This window comes from Tetrahymena thermophila (assembly GCF_000189635.1).
Source record: "Tetrahymena thermophila SB210 genomic scaffold scf_8254697, whole genome shotgun sequence".
Lineage (NCBI taxonomy): Eukaryota > Ciliophora > Oligohymenophorea > Hymenostomatida > Tetrahymenidae > Tetrahymena > Tetrahymena thermophila.
The window spans coordinates 1,448,723-1,473,123 of NW_002476463.1; the positions used below are offsets into that span (position 1 = coordinate 1,448,723).

Genomic DNA, 24,401 nt, shown 5'->3' on the forward strand with positions numbered 1-24,401 from the left:
TTTTTTGAATGCCTAATTTAATCAGTTTTTGATAATTTTTTTGATTAGCCTAATAATTATTTGCTAAATTCTAAGACTTAATTAAAATCTTATAAATGATTAATTACAATTATTCATATCTTGAAGAGTAATATCAATTATTATTAATTTAATTTTTTTTGGAAAGTTAAAGATATTTAATCATTTATTGAAATAAAAGTGATAACTTTAAATATGAAGCATCAAGAACAAATACGCAATTTCTCTATTATATTTATAATTTATCTTTTGCTCGTTACGGTTAGATGTATACCTGTAGAAATATCAATAACCAATAATTAAAATTAAGAGAGCGTTATTTATAACTAGTCTAAAGGCTAGAGCAGAAAATTTTCATAGGATAGCTTATTAGCATGCTCGTGTTCGCCTGATTCTTACAAATAAATTGAATACAGCCCAAGCTAACAAAATTATATTTTAATAAAGAATGTAGGATCTGATCCAATAGATTTATAATCTGCTTCTTTTTATTAAAGCCAATCTAATGATGTTTATTTTTCACTTTAATGGATAAATCCTTCAGATAATAAATAAAACTAATAGTATAATGCATAAATTAACTAAAGCATAACTATCTAACCTAATCAAAGTGTTAAAATACTTTAGGTAGTTTAATTTCCTACTAAATTTGATGAAAATAACTATTGGGTGTAAGCTAGCTTAGATTTTGTATTTAGCAGCCCAAGCTATCATCTAAACGTAATATATACTGCTATTTTAGATAGTAATTATAAACCTACAAAATTTGATTGGGTTCTGCTTGTTTTGATTTCACTTGCTTGTATTATGATTTATTTTTTCGCTAGATTTGGATAGATTTACGCTTTTAAAACTTCGTTTTGTGGTTATAAAATTGAGTGGTGGTGGGGAATAGTTTACAGTATAATTTTAACTCTCATTGTGCTGTTGGTAAAATATTATGATTCTACAAGTGTTCTTCTATTTGACATTATAATCAGTGCTATTTCCATTTTTTGCTGTTACTTTTTTATGTGTGAGGTTTTTGGTCTTATTTTATTTAGGTGTAGAACATTAAATTCTACCAGATCTAAAAAGTCTGTTTAAATATTTTTCTTTTAGCCATTTATCTCAAAAGTCAGAGGAGTTGATTTTATAGGAGCAATCTTTAGTTTAGCTTGTGTTTCTTCTTGGTACTTTATAAAGAAGCCTTGGTTTATGAATGATATTTTGTCTGTAGCAATTATGAGTTGCACTATTAAATTTTTTAAAATTACATCTATGAAAAGTGCAGCCATTTTTATGGGAATAACACTACTTTATGACACAGTTACAGCTATTTTAATCCATTATAGCTAGTCTCAAAGTTATGATTCTCTGATATTGGCAAAAGCCAACTACCCTTTCGAGCTGTAAATACCGTCATTTAAACATATTTTAGATAAAAAGTGTGCCTGGATAGCAATAACAAGCATAGTTTTACCTGGATTTTTTTTATAGTACTTACATAGGTTTGACAAAAGTAGAAATTCTTAAGTTTATGCTATCTTAGGATTTTCTGGATTGTTTTTAGGTTCAATTTTATGGGTGCTTGCTACAATTTGGAATATTCATACATGGCCATTTGCTTGCTTTACATATCCGTTAATTTATTTATTTGTTCTTCTGTTTGCTCAAAAAAGAGCAGAAGTTTATGATCTTTGGAGTGGAAAATTTCATGATCCAGAGCTATTAAATCCATTAACATTAAAAATAATGGAGGATGAGGCAAGGAGAGAAGAACAGGATGATTATTTAGAGCAAATAGAAGAGTAAAACGAAGAAGCCGAGGATGATGAAGAGGAATAATGTCGTGTTAAATTATTACATAATAACATAAATAATGACTCAATGCTTTAAGCTTCTACAAAGGAAGAACCTGAAAAAGTAGTTTTTTCAAAAGCATTTAACTCTTCTGCAAACAGAAAAACAAAAATAAATATAGATAGTGAGCTCTTTTATGGTCTATAAGTAAATGATTAATATATTGAAGATTTCTAAAATTGTAGAGAAACTAATAGCAGTAGTAATGCTAACTCAAACACCAGCCACCACGACTAATAATTTAGTGAAGTCAGATAAATATATCATAAATAAGAAGAATTAAACGACTTTTCTTTAGATAGCTAATGAGCATTTAGCTTTTATACATAAATTAAAATTTAATAGGCTACGAGTAAGCTTATTAAAAATTTTTGCAGATTTGTAAACAAATAGTATTTATTATTTAATGTGTCAAATTTATTGTAGCAAAAAGAAATTTTTCTCATTGTTTCATTGCATAAAAAATCAATTTAATTTATTTTTTTTAAGAAAACATGTTTTAAAAGTATTAAAAAAATCAAAATTTTTCGAATTTAATCATATATTTATGAATTATAACAATTCTCATATTATAAATTTATCTTTATAGATAAAAAATATTAATATATATTTAATGAATTCTATCAAACAGCTTACTTTTTGATATTATTTTAGTTATTTTAAAATTCAAATTTATATTAAAAATAAATATTTTGATTTAAAAACTTAATTTATTTTGTGTTACAAAAATATTTTAAAACTTAGTTTGATGAATTGCCATAGAAAATAAATTTATTTGATTTATATTGTAAAATGACATATTGGAACCTAGTTAACAACTATAGTTAAGTATAATGCATGTTATTTATATAGATAAATTAGCGAAAGTATTTATATATATTTTGCTTATTTAAAGTTTAATTCGATATTATTATTTGATTAATCTAAGGTACTTTCTACAATTAAAATCTTTTTTTAATAATCATTTTTTTTTATTCATAGTAGACATAGACTTTCCAATAACAGTTGATTTACCAACGAATTCGTTATTAAGTATTTTTCTTCTAACACCGTTAGGTAGTCTATGCTTTCTAGGATCGTAATCTTCCTTTACTTCTTCTTTCATTTTTAACTTCTTTTAATCAATAGCTTTACCATCTATTCTAGTAGCCTTTCCACTGAAAGGATTTTTCTCCTATTTAGGCTAATTTTCTTCACCCATGACAACACTTGATTCCTTTTTGGTCATAGTTGGCAAGGGATGCTCTACATAATCCTTTATTAAAAATAAAAAAATTTATTTAAAATTAACTTTCTTTTTTTCTATTATTGCTTTTATGCATTTGTTTAAAAATCTAAAAGCACATTATTTAATAAGAAATTCAAATAAATACCAAAGGCTTAGCGAAATCTACTTCGATTTCTGCATCAACGACACAAATTGCATTATAATCATTAGCAGGTTTTACTTCTAAAATATCAATCTAAAAATGCTATTTCATAAATTCTATGTGAATTGTATCTCCTTAATGCAAAACTGTATAGTTTCTTAATTCTTTTTCAAGGATAGCTCTAGGATCAGGTAAATCTATAAAGGCAGTTTCGTGTGGCTAAATTTTTACGAATTTTCCTTTTTTTACATCAGTGACAAGAGTTACCTAAATTTATTACCCATCAAAGCATTATAACATCTAAAACATCCAAAATGGAATGTAGCAAGTACCTTCAGGAGCTATAAATTCCAACACACCTACATATGTCTGCTTATTTAAATAGGTATTTTATACACAAAAAATCATAGGATAGGGTAAGTTAGATGCTGAAAGAGTATTTAAAACAGAAGGTGGCAACAAAATCTTATTTCCCTTTTCTAAATCATGTCTTTCTAGCATATAAGCTGGATAAACTTCCAAATGATCTGAATACTAAGGCTTTCTATTATTATAGGCGTAGTATTATTGATTATAATTACCACCGCCACCGCGGCCGCCAATTAATTAATTGATGAAGTCCATTTATGAATAATCGATTTCTTTGCTATTAAAAATTAGGATTCTTGAATACTTTTTTTCGATTGCTATACTTAAAAATAATTTAATATTTTTGATGAAAATTTTCTTTTTGTTTAAAATATTGAATTCTCCTTTTAAAATAAATAAAAAATAATCAAATCTTATAAGCTATTTGTTAATTAATGATCAAAATATAATATAAATAACAAAAACAATATTTTCACTTTCACACTCTTTTCTGAAGGCTTATATTTTATCAGCTTTCTATTCTTGAAGGTAATCAATCTATTTAATATAATCGTTTCTGCTTTTGCTGCAGTTAACTTTTTCTTAAATTTTGTAAAACAAATCAAATGTTTTCATTTTATAATTTATTAATATTTTTTTTATTTAATTTAAAAAATATTTTTCCGAAAAATATAATTTATTTTATTGATAATTTAGTAATTAAATAAATAAAATCTTTTTTTAATTTAATCTAAAAAACTAAACATCAGCTTAATTATAAAAATATAATTTTAAAAAAATCTTTTTTGAATTACAATATTATTTTTTTCTTTCAAAATATTTTGGCTTTTAAATAAATTTTAATAAATTATTTATATTTTAAAAAATAAATATTCTTTTTTATCATTTGTTTATATTCTCTTGTTTCTTATTTGTTATTTCATCTTTTAATTTATAAATATTTCTATTTCAAATTTTATAAATCCAAAATCAAAAAGTAATTATTTATTAATTATTAACTACAAATATTGTAAACTGAAAGATGTTAAATTTTTGGTAAAGGAAAATTCTAAATTTTTTTCACTATAAATTATTTAGAGTTCCTGTAGAGAACGATTTGGTTTCTAAATTTAGAAAAACAAAGCTGATAGATTTAAAATCTGAATCTGAAGAGCTGTATTTCATTTGCTTATCAAATCTAAAAAAATATTATTTTATCAAAGTTGAAAAGATAAAAAAAATTTAATTTTTGCTGAATGTATTTGATTTCTTATTGCCCATACTCCTCATTATTTGCTCAAACAGCATAACTCATTAATAAACGAGTAATCGAAGAATTATTGTAAATAAATTTTATTTAATGAATGAATTTTAACATAAAACAATTTTAACAAAATATTTTTATTTTATTAAATGTTCTATTTTGAATTATAAACCACAAAATATATCGAATTTTTTTTAATCAACTTAAATTAAAAGGTTTTTAAAATTAACCAAGAAAAAAAGCGTTATTTTACTTGAATAAATTAAAATTTAAATAATAATAGTCTTAATAAGTTGATTGAAAGACAAAAATTATTAATAACTTTAAATTTGCAATTATCTTAAATGACACCTTGATAAAACATTATTTTAGCCAGTTTCCTATTAATTGCAATACTGCATTTTATAGTGAAATAAATAATTTATCTTTATTTAAAATTTTATCTTGTATTTGATAGTTTTCTAGACTATAAATACATTTAATTAAAGCTTTAAAAGATATTATTCCTTACCAATCAATAGTCAGATACTTTCTTTATTGTTTTTTATAATGAGGCTTCATAATTTAAGTCAGTAAATCTATTTTTAAATACTATTATTATCAAAAGTAAGATATTTAAGAATAATTTACTTTTTATAAAATATATAGTTCCAATCTACTTTACTAATTTAATATTGATTGTAAGTTTATAAGTTAATCATGATAGCCAATCTATGCCTATCATGTAATAAAACCTGCTTATATTGTTTGTAATTTAGATTCATCTACTATTGCTTAAAATGTGCACTAATAAGTTAGTTATTCAGATTAATTTTAAACTAAATAATTATTTATTTATTTACTTATTTGTCATTTTACTTTTAAAAGATATTTGACCAAATTATTATGGTTTAAAAATTCATATCACTTAAATTTTTTATTAATTCTAAAAAACATTTATTTTATTAAATATAAATGAGAAAATATCTTTATATTATAAATTTAGAATTTTTTTAAATAAATAAATAAATAATTTAATTATAATTTTTTTAAATTGTGAAAATGTTCAAATTAATTTTTACTTATTTTACAAAAATATTTTTTATATTTTTTTTAACAATCAAAATTTTTTGAACACAAATGAAATAATTTTTTTAATTTTTAAAATAAATCAAAAGTTCTTACTAAATTAAATATTTTTTCTTAAAATAAATATTATAATCTAATTTAAAAATGGAAAAGAACTTCCTAAATAAGATTTTAGCTTTTTTTAGGAAATCTAAGAAACGAATAGGTTTTAATATGATAATTTATGGTTTATTAAAAAATATGTAACATATTCTAATATTTAAAATTAAAGTGTATTTTTATAAAACAAAAATAAAGAAAACCATATCTAAAATCAATTTATTATCAATCATTGTAAGATGTTATTTGTTAGAGTTTAGAATAATTTGTTTAAATAATAGAGTAAAATAATGAAAAAATAAAATGAAGATCTACTAAATAAGTAAACGTTTTTAAATAATTTTTATTTTGCAAAAGATATTTTAAATTTAGTTAAATAAATACCCTTAAAATACAAAGTAATTAAAAAAATAAAATTTATTGGTATTGAGATAATTAATTAATTAAAAACGCGAAAGAAAGTTTTATTATTTAAAAATAATCTAAAACCATATACATTAATAAATACAATATACTTAAATAGATAATATTTTAAGGGCAAAGTTTTTAAGTTTGAAACACTTTAAGGATTGACATCATCACCTAATATAAGTTAGCTAACAAATATATTCATCTTTGTAATAGGATATGAACGATAAATTTTACGAACATCCAGTTGATCGAGTTCGTGAATTGGGGTAGCTATCATAATTCCACAAGCGTGATGAATTTGGAGTAATCCAAAAAAACTAAACATCGATTTACGAAAACAATCAATTAAATAGTTAGAATTATTAAATAGTCTAGGATCATGGAATAGGCAATGTCCCTAAAAGAAAATCAATCCAAGAAAAGATAAGAAATTTATTTTTTTAACAGTATAGTTTCTTATATATTTTAGTAGGGTCATTCTGGATAGCAATGATGGTTTTATTTTGTCTAGAAGTCAATTAACCACATTATCAAGATGGAAAGATTATTGCTCATAAAAGAATAAACCAGCTCTAAGCTAACTCATTTTTATACACAAACAGTGAAAATGACCATAAAAAAAATATAACGATTAACATGAAGGAGTCTTAGCTTAAGATATTGGATGAGAAGTTCTCTCATGATTACTCAGATCCTTTTAGAATAGAATATGAATGTTTTAGCAATGAATAAATAGATTTAGAATAAAATAATATTTTTTCTAATTGCTTAATCACTCTCTATGTAAATTAAAATTACTTAACTAGGAATTAAACATTTAGTTAAATCCAAGTCAACTGTATTGGACATGATAAGTGTGTTTTTTACTTATAATCAAATTATTTAACATCTGAGAGACTGATTCTTAATGGCTATAATCTATAAGTTCGCGCAAATCAAATAATAACTGGAGTAAGGAATTAATCATTAATTAAAATATTTTGAAAGAATTTAAAAAATAATTCTTAATTTATTTATTATTTTTATGTAAAAGGAACTTGCATACAATTCGCATTTAGGCTCTTTTTATGTTTAAGACCTTTAATCATACAATTCATCACATATTAATACTTTCAGAGGAGATGTTGTAATAGAAACAAGGCAAAATATTCTATTAAACACATACACTATAGATAAATTTATATGTGCCACTGCCCCTCTAATGGTCTCAGCAGATGATTTATAAAATTATTATTAGATATTAAGTCTAGACAAATAATTTGTTGAGCTGAATGAAACTGATTGCATTGGCTGTATTTAAGATCTATTATTCTTTTAAAAATATTAATTTTATTTTAATAATTAAAAGCACTATTTTAGCACTCTAAATAAACAGTTTCAAACGACTTAAAAAAATAGATTCAACATCAGCACTCAAATAATTAGAAATCCTCAAAATAGTTTTCTTAACAATAATTTGATGGTGAATATCCAGATCAAAACGAATTAAAGCGCTGCACTGCATTAAGAAATGTTTTATTATTGAATAGCATCTCCTAATAATCTATTTAAGAACTACAATAAGCATAGAATATTACTATAAGCAGCTCAGAAGGAAACATATTTATCAATGTTATTGATTCATATAATATTTATGCTCCTCCTATTATGAATTCTTTGTATCTAAACAATACCATGAACCTCTCAGAGAGCTCATTAAGTTTTTTAGACTCTTAATTAAAAGATAAAAAACCTAAGGATGTATCTCATTTAATCATTAACTTATATTTTGATGGAAGAACAGGATTATTCAATGAAACAAATAAAATCAGTGTAATTAATTAATTAATTATTTAATAAAACTCATAATTCTTTTAACTATTTTATAATATGTTTAAATTAAAAAAGACATCTTACAATTTCGAATATCTATTTATTCCTCCATGGTGGGTATCAACATTAACTTTCAACACTTTGAATTATGAAGTCTTAAATTATGATTTGCTATTTACTCCTGCTAAATGCCCTTATTACTTATCAAAAGAAATTCAAGAATACACATATAAAAACTTTACAACAGGGTAATATCCCTATTTAAAAGAAAATTATACTTATAATAATTACTCTTACGGCTACAGTCTGTTTCATAATAGCTCATATGAATAAACATAATTCTATGAATCTGTGTATAAATTAGTTTACAACCAGCTCTATTCTTATGGAATAGATGATATTTCTATTCGCTATGAAGGAAAAACATATTAAAATGAAGATATAATTTATACAGGTAAATATATTTTTAATTCTTATTCAATAGATTTAATAATAAAATTAAATAATATAATTAAATCTATTTTTTTATGAAAGTAGCTCTAAAAATTAATATATTAAAATTTATGTATGATTAAATGAATTGATTATAGCTAATAAAATTAAATTTAATTGTATTTTATTAAATTAAAATCAGTAATGATAGCATTTGGAGTGACCATTTTAATTTTAAGTGCCATAGGATCTGTTGCTATGCACATATATTTTTACAGATTAATAGAAAAACATAGAAATTAATTGAAAATGAATGCATTTGAGATGTGGATTTACATGACAATGAATTTATTTGGCAAATACAAAGCCTAAGATGCTCCTTTACAGAATTTAAATTAGTAAGATAACAATAATTTGATGGTTTAGTAGCAATCACTATAGTATTCTTAACATAACTAACTAAACAGTTAGTATTAGTATACTTAAAATTTATATTAATCAGAAGTCAATACTCTTTTGATTAGTTATTAGTATTACTTTGATTAAACCTTTATCTTAATTACAAGAGTGATGAATAATTCTATATTAATGAATTATAATGAAATTAAAAAAGAAGATTAGCAAAATGACATTGGTCCTTTATTGATAAATTTAATTTCTCAGCCAATAAATGTCTTGTTTAATAATGATATTTCTAGATATATTCCACTTACTGTTAATTATTGCATTTTGTGTGTTGACTAATAAGTAATACAAGATTTAATAAAATAAATCGCTATAGTTAATGAGTACTTAATTAGTAACTAATAAACACCTAGCGATGATAAAATCATAGAATTTATCTACAAGATTTAGTAATTAATAAATGAATTTTAGCCTACATTTAATCATAAAGTATTTCAAATTTTTGCAGAGTAGAAGATTAATATTGAGAATAATCATGGATAGTTGAAACTTGCGCTTCTTAATCAAAGCATGGGCTTCTTAAAATGCTACTTATAAGGATACAAAGGAAAACTTGCAGGAAGAATAGTAAACTCAGAAGACTAAGAGCAGTTAACTCTAGAGGCAAATAGCTTAGATGCAATGCTAGACTAGTTTAGTTAGTTCTATATTAAATGCAAGCAAATTTGCCCTCAAATTTTTGATTAAATTGAAATTAATGACTAATAAAAAGTGTCTGTTTATTTAGAAACAATTCATGAAAATATGAAAACTCTTAACGTTTATACTAGGGTAACAAAAGAGCTCCAAAAACTGAAATCTGAATTTGTAATTTCAGGTTTTCTTGTAAACTTTAAAATGATAAATATACTATTTGATAGTATTGTATATAGTTAGTACTCCTCAAATTTTGTAAATTTATTATATGAGCTGTGGTAATATATGTCGATTATTAACATAAGCAACCAGTATGACACTACTTTAATTCAAAACATAGTCTATTTAAAATCGTCTAAATATCAGTAACAATAAGCGAAAGCATTTTCTTTAAGATAAACTCAGAAATATGGATCAAATTAATTTTATCAATCAAATTTGTTCTAATCCTCAAGTAATTTTGGTTAAGCTAATTAAATAAATGCTCAAATTTATGATTAGGATCCAAGAAATATAAATCCAAAAGTTTTAAGCATCATCCAAAAGTACGAGTACTATCCTACATTTGCTAATTGGGTCAATTTTATTTAACGTTAAGTATAAACAAAGAAAAGCACAATAGAATGCTTTTGTGAGCTCCTTTTTGCAAAGATTCCCAAATTAGATTCTAAGAAAAGAATAAACCCTGCTGAATACTGTGATGACTTGACATTTTAAAAATTCAAAGAGTATTATGCAATTTACTGCTACGCTCTCTACTGCAAAGAAGAAGTTGTCACTCCTAATCAGGAATTGAATTCAATTTTATAAAAGTATATGTATGCTTTGGATGGAGATTACTTAAGAGCATATTCTGCCACTGGAAGATATAAAATTTATATTGGATTAATGGAAAATCTATTCTATGTTATTAATATGGCCCCTAAAGTTAGTTATGAAGCAATCCTAGATAATAATTTTTCAGAAAATTTGATTAAGTATAAGCACTATCTGATTAAACATAGCTACAAACTCAACAAAGTCAATGCTTTCACAATCATCGAATAAATAATTTAGTATTTGTACATACTCTTCCTACTGAATTTACCTATACTTCTTTGTGCTCCCATCATATTTGCTCAGTATGCCTATTCAAATGCTTATTTCTAATACTAATACTCCTAGAACATTTATTATTAGTAAAACTTCCATAGCTTTTTCACAATATTTTGTTCTTCAGGTTTGCCTTATACAGTTTTTGCTATCACATTCACATTCATATTTATATGTGCTACAGATGCTCTTGTTTACTTTATCAAACCTCGACTTGATAAAAACAACTATTATTTAAGTTATTTCAAGCTAACTTTTTAAGAATTTTTACCTGATTTCAGCTTAATTCAAAGTAATAAAGATAATATATAGTAGAATTCTCTTTTTGTAGCAGAGGATAAGAGATTCTCAAGCTCAGGTCTAAATATGAGTCAATAAAATCTAATAAATGGCTTATATAAAAACTAGAATTAAAACTATGCAGGAGTAGACGAAGTTGATAAACATAAAATATCACAAGCTCCTTATTCTAACAGAACTTTTGGATTTTACTTCAGATTATCATATTAAGTGGCATTTAAAGTTTTACTGTGGTCACTCATAGCATTTAACACCTTCTTTTTCTTCTTAACTCTTTTTATCTTGACTATTTCGTCATTTGTTTATTTAGAGTAAGGACTACTATTTGCAATATTTTTGATCACTCTGATAGGAGTTCTCTTCTTAAGATAGAGGTAATTAATTAATTAATATTCTTGAAAATATCTAAAATAATTTAACTTATAATTTTAAATCAAAATTTTCCACCCATTAGCCATCCTATCTATTTATTACATTATTTATTTATAGAAAAAAGAACACAAAATAAAAAACATTCTTAAATACAACATTTTTATTAAATTTTTCAAAAGGTGGAAAGCATAAAATAAAATAAAAGTAATTAAAGTCATTATTATTTTTTTTTAGAGTAAAATAAGTCAATCACTTAATTAATCTCTTTTTTTGCTTTAAAGTTCTGATTAACTTTCACAGTTTAGCAAAATTTTTGAGGAAAAGATTTTTAATTTTTTAAGTGGTTTTATTTTAAATGATATTAGTTAATAATAATTAAATAGACTATTTAAATTTTGATATATGTTTATTTTTTGATTTAAGTAAAGTAAATAAAAAAAATATTGTTGCTTTTGGTTTTTAAAATAAAAATAGATAGTTTACATCTTTTGGATAGTGTATTTGCAAATATTACATTAAATTTAGCTTACAAAGCACGTGAATAAAGAATTTATTAATATTATTAAAATATTGTAAATGTTTTCATACTTAATCAATTACTTGAAATAGAGCATTCTTTACCATAAATTAATCTGTTTTATTGAATAAATTATAATTAAGAAAAACCTCTGCATAAGTATATTTATTTATTGTAAAGAAAAGTTTAATAAGTAATCGAAAAGATCTTATGCTAAAAATAAAACAGGCAAATAATCTTATAAAGTCGCTAATTTTTTATAGCACTTACTATAACAATTTTTGATGAATAAATTATTGAATAAATTTCAAATATCAAAAATACCAAGCTAAAAATTATAAAATAAAAAATTAACAAAAAATTAATAATTTATCTTACTCATCATAATAGCTTTTCTTTTTCTGATTTTTTATTATTAAAACCAACTATTTCTATCACCATAAAATTTCCTTAATAAACACCTATTTTAATTTTTATTATTTTTTGAATTTACAAATATAATACCTTAATTCATAGTAAAAATTTTTTAAAAAATTGACGCTTATTAATGAAGATTTATGATTGAATTAATTTTAAAATTAATTTTCCACTTTAAAACGAGAATAAAGTTATAAATTAAACAAGACGATATTCAAATTACTTTATTATTTTTCAATTATTTTTTATATTAGAATAAAATTTTATGCATTAATTTAAATAATTTGGATGCCATATTTTTTAAAGAAATTTAATTAGTAATTGGAATGTTGTTAGAAAATATAGAATTTGTAAATATATATAATTTCTTTATAAAACCTAGAAATCTCTTATTCACTCATAAAAAAACCAAAGAGCAATTAGCTCATAGCTGGGAGCGCTTGCTGGTGTGCAATATTACTCAATAATACGCATTTAATATCTCACTAAGTCCTTAATTAATAGAAAATTTCTTGCGCGATAAAAGTAAAATTCATCTTTTATTAAAATAATAAATTAATTAATTGAGCAACTAATAAAATCTAAGTATTAAATAACCTATATTTGTTTAAAGATTTAGATGAGAAATATTACAGACGTGATAAATTGATAGCATATGTAAAATCTCTAGCGTATTATGACAATTCTTAAGGTGTAATATATCGCTATATGCACCCTGAAAAAATAGTTGTAAGCCAAAATCAGTTTATTTAAATAATCTAATATATGGTAAAGCGTGGCACTAAGCGCTGCCTAAAACTACTCAATATTTCAACAACAGACATAATATCTGAGTTAGCATGGCAGACAATTATACAATTTTCTGTATTTTTAATTTGTAGTATGATTGTAGATTACTTCAATCTTTGTAAGAATGGAGTTTAATTATTATTTAACGCTATAGTAACTATAGTGATAGCTATTGCTATTTTCAGTTTTTTGGATAAAAAACATTCTTACATTAATGCTTAATCTTTAGATAATGCAGTAAATTATGTATCTAGAATAGAATGCAGAGCAGGCATAACCATTTTCACATAAAATATTGACAGTAAGATAAATTTTGTTTATTGTTTAGCCTTTCATTTTTTAATTTAAAATTTGTAAGATATAATAAAATGATCCTTTTTTAATTAAAGTTTAATAGATCTGATTAGATCGAACAAATGACAAAAAGTTGAGATCCTAAAATAGAGTTTGTATGAAAGTATATACAGTAAATTGAACAATTAATAATTTTGAATAATTTACATAAAATTAATACTAGTTAAACTGAAATTAAAATATATGTCATTTTTTATACAATTCAAAAATTAGTGACGTAAATAATCTAAGATCCATTCTTTATCAATCAAATATTGAATGATATCCATCAGTAATTTACATCTTTTATGTAATGTATAACATAATTAAATGTTTAAATGATTTTATCAGTAACACTCAAATGTAAGTTTCTTCCTAATTTTCGCATTTCAATTTCCTGATAAAATGAAAGTAGCAAATACTGTGAAAACTAAAAAGAGCTTTACTTTTTGAGTAGAGTAATCTTGATACCAAGTATTTACGCTACCAATCTGATTGTAATAAAAATTTAAAAATTAATTCATCATTAAATCGAATTAATCGACCAAAGATGTTAGCATAAAAACTAATTAATGTAAAAAAAGCAAAAAAATAAAAGTAATGAGAGCAAATGAATTAAAAAACAAGAAAAATAACAAGTTTCTTTGCAATTTAATTAAACAAATAAAAAGAAAGATTATCATAAGTTAATTGTATTTTAAACTCGTTGATTGTTTTCATTTAAATTAATTAATTCCACACATATATTATTCAAATTTTTAGTAAGTTAATAATTGTGTAATCATACACCTCAATTTACAATATTCCATAACAAAAATTGACTATATTTTAAATCATAAATTTCTTCCCGACATCCTCCTTACTCTGTTATCTCATAATAAAATTTTATTTTTAATATAATTAAATAAATAAATGAGAGAAATTCTCTATTAACAAAAATATTAAAATAAATTTATTTCTTCAACAAGGCAAAGAATTAAGTTAAAAGTAAACTTTTTTTGTTATTCACATTTTTTTAAATTTAAAGTATTTAGGAAAACAGCATGAATATTATTCCAAATAGTATAGAATTTGTTGTAAGTTTTGTGTGCTATTTATGTAAATCATTTAATATTAACAATTTGTAAATCAAATAAGAAATCAGTGTAAAGAAAATCCAATTTATTAAAAGAGAGAAAAATAGAAAATTTTAAGATTTATTAAAGATAATGTTCAATCTAATTAATTAACTAACAATCACTAAAATTCTTGAGTAACTAATAATAATTCTGTTTATGATTTTCTTATTTTTTATCAGATTAAATTAATTTGTTTTTACATGATTTACAATTGACATCAAAAATATTAATTTAAAGCAATATAAAATCTTAGTGAGAGTGGGAAATAAATGAAATGAATTATATTTATTTTTCAAACAATAAATTGAATAAATACTCAAATAAAATAATAAAAATATTTAAAATAAAAGTATAACTTTACAGTTAGATTAAGAACAATATTCAATTCTCATAAAACAACTCCATCTTTTAGAATTGCTTAAACAGCCATCTAATTAATGTCTAGCTTACTTCTTTCTGATTTAAATATTGAGACTATATGCCATGATTTATTTGCATTCGTTAATTAGCAAGGAAAATAAAGTAAAACCCTCTCAAAAGCTGAATTGAAAAAGTAAGAGTTATATATCATTTTAAATTTTCTAAAAAAATTTACTTTATTAAGGTAAAATGATGAATTTGATGTCGATCAACGAACTTAAAAATGCCAAAACCTTAAATAATGGTATCAGTTAAAGGAGAGCTAGTTTTTAGGTTGCTCAATGATTAATATAAGCCAAGAAAAGTAATTTATATGGGACGCCAATCGTGAATAGTAGCTTTGGTATAAGAATTTAGTAATCCCTACTATTAAAGTAAGCTTTCCTTTCAGTTAGATTTCCTCAAAAATACCTAAGATCTCAGCTAAAATAAGGTGCTTTAAATAATTAGAAAACAATACTTTTAAAGAAGTAGAATTAACAGGAGAATTGGAATAAGATGTCAAAGACGATAAACCCCTTTTCTTCTCAGGCATAAAATTTTTAGAGACTACCTTTATCTCAAGAGTATTAATTTTTTTCTAATCATTTTTTACAAATTTTAATAAAACCTTAAAAATACTAATCTATATAAATATCTATCTAAAATATATATTTTAAATTTCAATTTTTTGAATACCTTTTAAAAATGTTTATTCTATAAGAATGAAAGTATTTCGAAATTTCTTATACTTTAATTATAAATATGTCAACTAGTTTTACTAATGAGAAAAAATAATAGAGCTATTTGGTTAATAATGTTAAAAATAGATTTACAAATGTAAAATTTACCTATTTGAAGTATCTCAAGTAGAAAAATAAAAAAAGTTAATAATATTTAATTTTTTGAATAATGATTACTCAGTTTTGTATAAGCGAAAATCAATTATTCACCTGAAAATTTAAAGTAAGAGAGAAAAAAATTTTATATTCAAACACTGAATTCTTGAATTTTGAAATTTGATGTTAAAGATTAAACACGAAGGAATGTAAAATTTTATTTACAAAAATAAATTTTTAATATGTAAAATAAATATGAAAATAACCAATTTGAAATTACTATCTAATCAAAGCAAAGAAAGTTAGTGGTTTTAAAACAATGTTTTTGAATGTGCCTACAAATTTAAAATGTATTTTATTTTAAAACCTAAATAACCAATCATCATATTTGCTTCTAATTTATAACTCAAGTAAATAAATGTAATAGATAGATAGAGATAAAGATTAGATTTCTTTATTTTAATTTGAACGGCTATAAAGTTGATTTACTATTAAATACAATAATTTCAAGTATTATTACAGAGTAAACTAAATAATAAATTTCTGATCAATTTAAAGCACATGAATTACATAATACATTTTACAATTAATAATCTTTATTTAAAATAAAATTAGAGTGTAAGCTTTTACCTAGTATTAGTATTTTAAAACGCTCAATCATATGAAAATCAAAATTAAAATACAATATTGGCAAGCTATGTTAGTGATTCAATTTATGTAGAAGCAAGAAAGAAGAGTAAAAGATTAAGAAGTGAAGTAATATTTAGTTTTCTATTCATTAAAATTATTTTTTGAATGCATTTTATTCAAAATTAATCATTTTAAAAAAAGAGATTTACCTCGAGTTATTTAGACACACTTTTATCTAAGAATGAATCTTCCTAAAACCAAAAACAGGATTTAAAAAACAATTATATTGTATCTGAAATCAAAGAGCTCTACTAACTGAATTCATATTTAAATTCGTTGAACAGTGAACAAGATGAAAAAATATCACCTTTCATATTATCTTAATTATTCCCAAACATAATTAGAGTATACATCAACAATAAGATATTCGCTTAGTGCAAAGAATAGCTTGTAAATAACTTTATTATTTTAATGTTATTTTACATAAACTTATCTTTTTATCATAATGATTAATGTAATGTAATTAATAAATTTATTAGAATGAGACTGTTGTTCAAACTTAGTAAATACTTCGTAATTATTCAGCTTATTTTCTATAAAATAATGAACATTTCTAAAATGAGTCTGTTTGTATAATCTAATTATCAGTTTCTAAGTCATCTAAAGATTAGCTCCTTCCTACGATTCAATAAGTAAAATATGCAAATTTCTTACTTTTTTATAATTTTTAACTTACACATTCAAAAATAATGTTACATAATTTTTTTTTGCAATTACAATTTTAATTAAAATGTATCGGTAATGGAATTAAATTTGCATCAATCAATTAAATGGAATAATAATAGAACTAATTAAATTTTAAAAATCTAATTTACATCATTTATTACAATAGAAATTACTTACTTTATTGCTTTTTAATAGATAAATTTATCATGTTTCTTTAGTCTATTCCTTCTAAATCATTTATGTCTTTATAAATAGATTCAGTAAAAACTCCTCAGATTTAAAACTTAAGCCCTTTCATGCATTTTTGAAAAGAATTCTTATCTTTAATAAGCCTATAGACAAGTTAATCCTTCTCAAGATGTTGCATAGTTAATCGAAGACCATAATAAAATCTTCAATATGAACTCTACTCAGATTATTAAGTTCTCTAAAGCATTAAAAAAAATAACCAAGATTGATGAATTCCTAAATTAATTGGAAGAAAACAGGTCTAAGGTAGAATATTCTTATAAAGAATTTATAAAGTAAGGAAATCAAAATTATTGTAAATATACAACCACCATTAATTTAAGAGACTTCCCTCCATTTGAACCATTACTTACAAAAAAAATAAAGGCAATCGCTAATAAGACACAATTGAAAAAGAGAAGCACAGAGTCTCTATTTGAGGTCGAAGAAAAAGACTTCATACTTAACAACAAATACATGAAAACAGAAAAAAATATTTCCCTATAATCCACTTAAATTACATCTTTTGCTTCTCCTTAGACTTAAATGCTCTAACTAGACTCAACTCCTTTAAAAATATCACTATCTACTGAAGACTTGCAAACTAAATTATTATCAAAAGAATCGCCAAAATTTTAATAAGATAAACCATTCAATCCTATGTTAAACCTAAGTTAATCTTCTATCTGCTGCTTTGACGAAATACATCAACAAAAGAAAGATCTCTATCAAAATGCTCAAAGCAGCTATTAAATTATAAATGCCTAAGAAAATATAAATTCTTTAGCCTATTAACCATTAAATATGGATTTACTTGAAAAATAATAAAATTTATAAAATAATTTGAATTAAAGTTAACAAAACTATATTAATTAAATGTAACAAAATAGTATTAATCAAAAACAGAACTTCAGTAACCAACAAATAATAGAAAATTAGTAAGCTAGCTTTTATTTAAACTAGTTATCTAACAATTAATAATAAAATCAATATAATTATTTTAACCAACCTTATATCCCTAATCTCAAAACCAACTTGTAATAAAATTAATAATAATAAATTTATTCTAGTAAAAATTAGTAAAATAGCTATCTAAACGAATATAATATGCAACACCTATATCACAACTAAAATTCTTAATATAACATTAATGAGCAAAATAAATAATAGTATTTTGGACATATTATTCCCTAATAACAAATACCCTTTTAATTACAGTTAGACAAAAATAATACAGTACAAAATTTATATTAACAAAATTTAATTATGTAACAAGCAGGCTCTATTTCTTTGATTTATATTTGAAGGTGAGAAAAGATTATATATGTTTTCACCTAAAAACTTTATAATATCTAATAGTTAAAAGCTTTTGATAAATTTGTAAATATTAATTTCCTTCTATTTTAAACATTTTTCTCTAATTTTATATGAATTGCATATTTAATTGTAAGTAAATCAAATTTCAGTAAAGTTAATATGTAATTTTGTAACAATAAACAGCTTACTAGATAAAAAAACTTAAAGGCGGCTGTCATTAACTATAATTTTTATCATTCAAAAATATTTGATTAAATATCACTCAAAGAAATTACATTTTTTTTATTCAGTTTAAAAGCAAAAATTTCAACCATAATTAAAATTTTTATTGACTTAAATTTCAATGAGTATTCTATTTAAAATATTAAGAGTTTAAGTCATAAAACCTATTATAAATATTTGGATAGTTATGTTAAAAACAAAAATGTTGTATTATCTCTTCAGTATTTATGAACATTTATTTAAACATCTTAATAATAATTTTTATGGTAAAAATAATAAATGCATATACATAATCGCTCTTAAATAATTTAATATTTTAGAGTAATTTTTTAATAGTAAAGTCAATTAATCAAAAAAATATTTAAATAAACTAATCTTAAAAATATTCAAATAAATTAATCTAGAAAATAAATAAATAAAGTATTAAAAATATTTTAAAATTTTAATTGAAGTTTTTACATAATTATTTCAACATTAAAATTATAAAAATATTTTATAAATAAATAACCTTTTAAAAAATAATGGAAAATAAGCAAGCAAATATTTAAAAAAAAGATTAAATAAAATTTAAGTAACAAGGATGAATTGAAATAATTTTTTATATTCGAGAATAGAAAAATCAAATATTGTAAATATAGGAATATATCATAATAAATCATATAAAATGTGGATTAAAATTTATATTTTCTATAATATTTTAAATTTATTCAAAAATAAAAATTATTTATTTGCATTAAGAAGTGAGAATAAAGAAAAAAGTAAAAAAAGATGAAAAATAATTTTATTAAAACTAAAATTTTAGGTTTAAATTTTAAGTATTTCTTCTTTAACTTTTTATTTCTCGCAATAGCCAATTAGTTTTATTTTCTTAATTTGAAAGCACTTAAAATTATAATTTTATTTATTTGTATTTAAATTAAGATTTTTAAAATTCATGAATTTTATTGGTTACTGTATTTAAAATTTAAAGAAAAAGCTGATTTCTTTTATTAGCTTTTCTGTTTACTAATAGAATCATACGAATTAGTTAAAAATAAACACATATTTTTAGTAAAATTTACAATTTTTTTATTAATAAAATATATAAATTGATTGATTGATTGTTTAAAAATAAAGCTGTTTTTAAAACAAATAAGTTTTTCATTTGAAATATTTTCTATTTTTGATTGAGAATGAGTTAATTTTGTTTGCAAATAAATGGAATACTTTTTATTTGTAATAAAGATATTTATTTATAAGTAAAAAGATTTATTACAAGTATTAACTAAATATAAATTATATATAATTAAATTGCTTTCTTCTTCATGCTTTGTCTCATTATTAATTTTAAAAGGGATTTACCTTGGGTTAAGATAAAAGAAATCATCTTGAAATATAAAATGTGTAGGTGTGAGTTTGTGTAAGTCTTTAAGTAAATAAATAAGACAAAAATGACGAGTATTAAAATATTATTAAGCTCAAAAAGTATTTCACATTGAGTCCAATGCTTATTTTGCAAAATATTTAACATCTATATCTGAATCTTCGCATAAGCTTGTTAAAACTTTTTTAGTTTATTCCTAATTTTTGAATTAAATTTAGTTAATACCTCCTTAAGCTAATTATAAATGAATGAATATTGTTACTTTTTCTTTAATTTAAGTACTGAGGGCTTTAAAGCACTTTGCTACATTAAATCTGATATTAGCTACGGGGTCTTTGCTAAGAGATATCAAGGTAGGGACAATATTTTTGTTTAAGTAATCAGAATTGATTTATTTATTAGATTGCTATAATTGAAAAAGAATAATTAATAAATGACCTTCATACTAATTTAATAAATACTATTAAAATGAAGAGCAGAGTCTCACGGTGTAAATAGTTTGTTTAGTCTTTTAATGCTAATATCTTAGGCATGATATTCTTTTCAGACCACTACCAACCTAAAGATTGGATAATATTTTTAACTGATTGGACTGCAGATTCTCTTTTTATTTATTTATTTAAAAATTTTGTTTATTGATTAATTCATTCATTTTTAGCAAATTTTTTATTTAGTTTTACCTGACTGCATAAACACGATCAGAAAGCCAGTCCATTAAAATTTTAATAATTTTATCATTTAAAAAGTCTGATCCCTTTGAATATAAATATAAATATTTAATTATGATTTCTCATTGATGGTAGGAGAAAGCTTACAATTTCCTTAGCAAAGAAAGAAATAATATCAATAGAAGAAGATCTTATTCTCCAGTTTTTATCTTGTGCAAGGTCAGAAAGAGCAGGAACGATAGATTGTTGGAGTGTATCAATACCTAAAACGTTCGTAATTTAATTAAGTGATTTAAATAAGCTGATTCTAACTTCGCTATCTTCATCTTTTAAGAGTTAAAGTAGCACAGGGAGTATTAAATCAACTGAATTTTTCTTTCCAATAAACTAACTCAATCCCAAAAAGCCTTATGCTAGCGAATCTAAATTCATTTGTTTTAAATAAATTCAACTTTCTCTTATTATAATTATTTACTTCTGACATAGTTTTATGTGTCAGTTGAAAGAGTTTTAACAATAGGAATAAGTTTTTGGACAACCTCATCAGGCTCAATTTATGCTCCTACAACAGAGAGCTTTGTAGCTGCGATTGATCTTAACTATTTATTATTATATTTTATATTAAACCTTGTCTATTTCAAATATCATTTAATTACTTCTGGTTCTTAATCTTCAAGATACTTAATGTAATTTCCAAAAATTAGTCTTTTAAAATCACTCTTACCAAGAGATTAGGTAACCTAAGGAATTTTAATAACAAAATTATATCTATTAATTGTTTTTCTGTTTATCTTTATTTATTCATTTACCTCTTGAAGCTTTTCACATAAGTAATATTTAATTCTCCAGGATTTGTCTTCTGAAAGATTTTTAAGGTGTTGATGGATAATACTATGATTTTTCTAATTTTAAATTTTAATTAAAAGTTTTTTATTAGGCTGACTGTAATTTAAATTATATCATTTTTACTTAAGTGCCTTCAGTTTTTAAATATCTAGTACATGCATCTACCATATAAAGACGAACAAAATCTTATTCTTCTTCGATATTTTAATTTATAATGCTTAAAACTACATCATCGCTTTTTGGACAAGCAACAGCTACAAAATCCTATTTTTTATTATAAGTTTTATTTATTATATTTTAAAAGATATTTGCCTACTTTTAAATTTAAAGAAGCTTGCTTCTTGACTTAAGGAATTTGATCACGAGTAGCTGCGAGATAGATTCTAATATCAATAATATTTATCAGATTTAAAAGCTAATGCAATCAATCGAAACTTACTTATTCAACTCCTACTGGAAACTTGATGATACTTGACCGTAAAAAGAGGGAATAATCATTGTCAAAGGACCCTTAGCTAAATAGTTTTCACTTTCATTTAATCTCTTAACGAGATTTTGGAGAAGCTCCTCGTTCTTTTTAATATCTATAACTTTGATCAATGAAATTAGTGTTTGGGCAGCCTTATAATTTATATTAGTAATATTTTAAAAAATGACATATTTAGGTTAAGCACTTAATTTTTGCTTAGAATATCTATATTGCCAAATAAATTACCTTATTCCTGACCGAACTTTCATCAACTTTGCATAATGATTCTAACACTGAAAAGAGAACGACAGCATTTTGGTTTCCTCCTACGAAGTCAATAAAATTTGATAAGCTTTCAGCTAAGGCAGATAAAATTTCATCTTCATCATCCATCAGCTCTTTTTTTAATTTAAAAGTCAATGAGTTATTCAAATTGAAATTTTAACATGCTGTTTTTTTATCACTATTAACTTAAAACAAAATAACAAAATGTTTTAAGCACATTTTACATTTGAAATCAACAAAAAATATTTTTTTGAAAATTTCCTAAAAATTGAAATCAATAAAAGCAGTTATCATCTATATATCTTTTTGTATAGTTAATTCTAACAGCACTTTTAGAATAAAACTGATTGATTGATTTATTAATTAATTAATGTCTACCGTTCAAGAATGGAATTAGTTCCAAACGGGTACGTTCAGGTCCTAATGCGCTTGCTATAACATTTAAATTCTAAACTGAGAGCTATCTTTTACGAATATCCTCGCTCTTTAAATCATCAATTAAAGTACTAACTGGAATACCAGTCTTGTTTTCTACTGTTTTTTTGCTCATTACTTACTTACTACTTATGTTTATCTTATTTGTATTTATTTATTGATTTAATTGAAACTTTGAATTTGACTGAAAGAAGGATTTTGATTTTTTTAATTTATTTTCCTATAATATTTGATTTCTCTTCTCTATCTATTTAATATGAATATTTAAAGAATGCAAAGTAAATATAATATTTACAAATACACAATTAATTTTTAGTTAGTTATTTGTTTGTTTATTTATTGATTTATTTTATTTACATAATACAGTACTAAAATCTCTATGTATTAAAAAACTATTGCTTATTCAAATCTCAATTCTATGAATGAAATAGATTAACAAATAATCTCTTTATTCTTTTTTCATTACATTCATTATTTGTATGTATCTGTGCGTGTTGCAGCATTTTATTATTGTTTATTTGATATTATTAATTTATTTTATTTGAAAAACCTTTAAATTTGCAAAAACAGTCTATTTAATTAGAACAAATGATAAATAAATTTTTTATAAGTTTATTTATTTTGCAAATTTCTTAATAAAAAACTGCAAATTTTTATTCTGTTTTGTATTTTTAGTCGATAAAACTTTAAATTTAAGAAGTTGATTTTTAAAAGTAATTCAATTTTTTTATTTTTCAAATTAAAAATTAGTTGTATTTAATATCTTTTTATAAAAATAAATAATTATTTTAAAAATATGCAAAATTATTTTAGAGAATTAATAATGATCGGAGCTTTTTTAGACCAGTAGGCAGAAAAAACCTCTCTGCCTACTATTTTTTCGCCTTCCAAGTATTTTCCTTGGAGGGCTACTTTTTAAGACTTTTTAAAAAACATTTTTAACAAATTTTTAGTAATAATAATCAAAATAGTAAAAAATTTAGGAGGGATTGGTTTTAATTATTGAGGATTTATAGTATATATTATTATATATTTAAGATATTATAATACTTGCTTTATTTTTAACTTAGTGTATGCTGCAATGTATGACAAAAAACTAATCTAGGGTCCAGACTCAATTCCATTATCAACTTCCACATATTTTAGATAGAAATATTAAGATTTAATAATGAATGCTACACTAATTTTTTTGTGATATCTCTAGCTAAAAGCTAATTTATAAATTCATATAATTTGTTCTTTTTTTTTCAATTTATAATTAATTAAATTTC

General features: G+C 22.6%; 6 protein-coding genes across 6 annotated transcripts; 4 read left to right on the forward strand and 2 right to left on the reverse strand. All coding sequences in view use genetic code 6, as the record gives it.

Moving 5' to 3' along the window:
- Positions 1-213: 213 nt before the first annotated feature.
- TTHERM_00355120 (signal peptide peptidase) lies at positions 214-2,169 on the forward strand (the record flags this gene model as incomplete). Its single annotated transcript, XM_001010410.1, has 1 exon — positions 214-2,169. The coding sequence occupies one exon, from the start codon at positions 214-216 to the stop codon at positions 2,167-2,169; it is 1,956 nt and encodes a 651-aa protein (XP_001010410.1).
- A 652-nt stretch (positions 2,170-2,821) lies between these two features.
- On the reverse strand, positions 2,822-3,854 carry TTHERM_00355130 (ubiquitin fusion degradation protein; the record flags this gene model as incomplete). The annotated part of the gene is made up of 2 exons (XM_001010411.3): positions 2,822-3,115; positions 3,234-3,854. 2 exons carry the CDS (start codon positions 3,852-3,854, stop codon positions 2,822-2,824), a joined length of 915 nt encoding a protein of 304 aa, XP_001010411.2.
- Positions 3,855-6,480: 2,626 nt separating this feature from the next.
- Positions 6,481-13,976, forward strand: TTHERM_00355140 (transmembrane protein, putative). The gene is made up of 8 exons (XM_001010412.2): positions 6,481-7,371; positions 7,454-7,712; positions 7,769-8,232; positions 8,308-8,686; positions 8,867-11,531; positions 12,846-12,988; positions 13,077-13,553; positions 13,642-13,976. Exons 1-8 carry the CDS (start codon positions 6,637-6,639, stop codon positions 13,653-13,655), a joined length of 5,136 nt encoding a protein of 1,711 aa, XP_001010412.2. The 5' UTR covers positions 6,481-6,636; the 3' UTR covers positions 13,656-13,976.
- Positions 13,977-15,140: 1,164 nt separating this feature from the next.
- Positions 15,141-15,797, forward strand: TTHERM_000355149 (hypothetical protein; the record flags this gene model as incomplete). Its single annotated transcript, XM_012796818.1, has 2 exons — positions 15,141-15,256; positions 15,308-15,797. The coding sequence occupies 2 exons, from the start codon at positions 15,141-15,143 to the stop codon at positions 15,795-15,797; spliced, it is 606 nt and encodes a 201-aa protein (XP_012652272.1).
- Positions 15,798-16,502: 705 nt separating this feature from the next.
- On the forward strand, positions 16,503-18,830 carry TTHERM_00355150 (hypothetical protein; the record flags this gene model as incomplete). Its single annotated transcript, XM_001010413.2, has 4 exons — positions 16,503-16,697; positions 16,773-17,021; positions 17,111-17,263; positions 17,553-18,830. 4 exons carry the CDS (start codon positions 16,503-16,505, stop codon positions 18,828-18,830), a joined length of 1,875 nt encoding a protein of 624 aa, XP_001010413.2.
- Positions 18,831-20,533: 1,703 nt separating this feature from the next.
- TTHERM_00355160 (serine/threonine-protein phosphatase 2A 65 kDa regulatory subunit A beta) lies at positions 20,534-23,245 on the reverse strand (the record flags this gene model as incomplete). Its single annotated transcript, XM_001010414.2, has 13 exons — positions 20,534-20,623; positions 20,690-20,833; positions 20,889-21,030; positions 21,108-21,181; positions 21,243-21,517; positions 21,571-21,694; positions 21,752-21,835; positions 21,905-21,997; positions 22,065-22,205; positions 22,258-22,324; positions 22,381-22,562; positions 22,657-22,808; positions 23,074-23,245. 13 exons carry the CDS (start codon positions 23,243-23,245, stop codon positions 20,534-20,536), a joined length of 1,740 nt encoding a protein of 579 aa, XP_001010414.2.
- Positions 23,246-24,401: the final 1,156 nt, after the last annotated feature.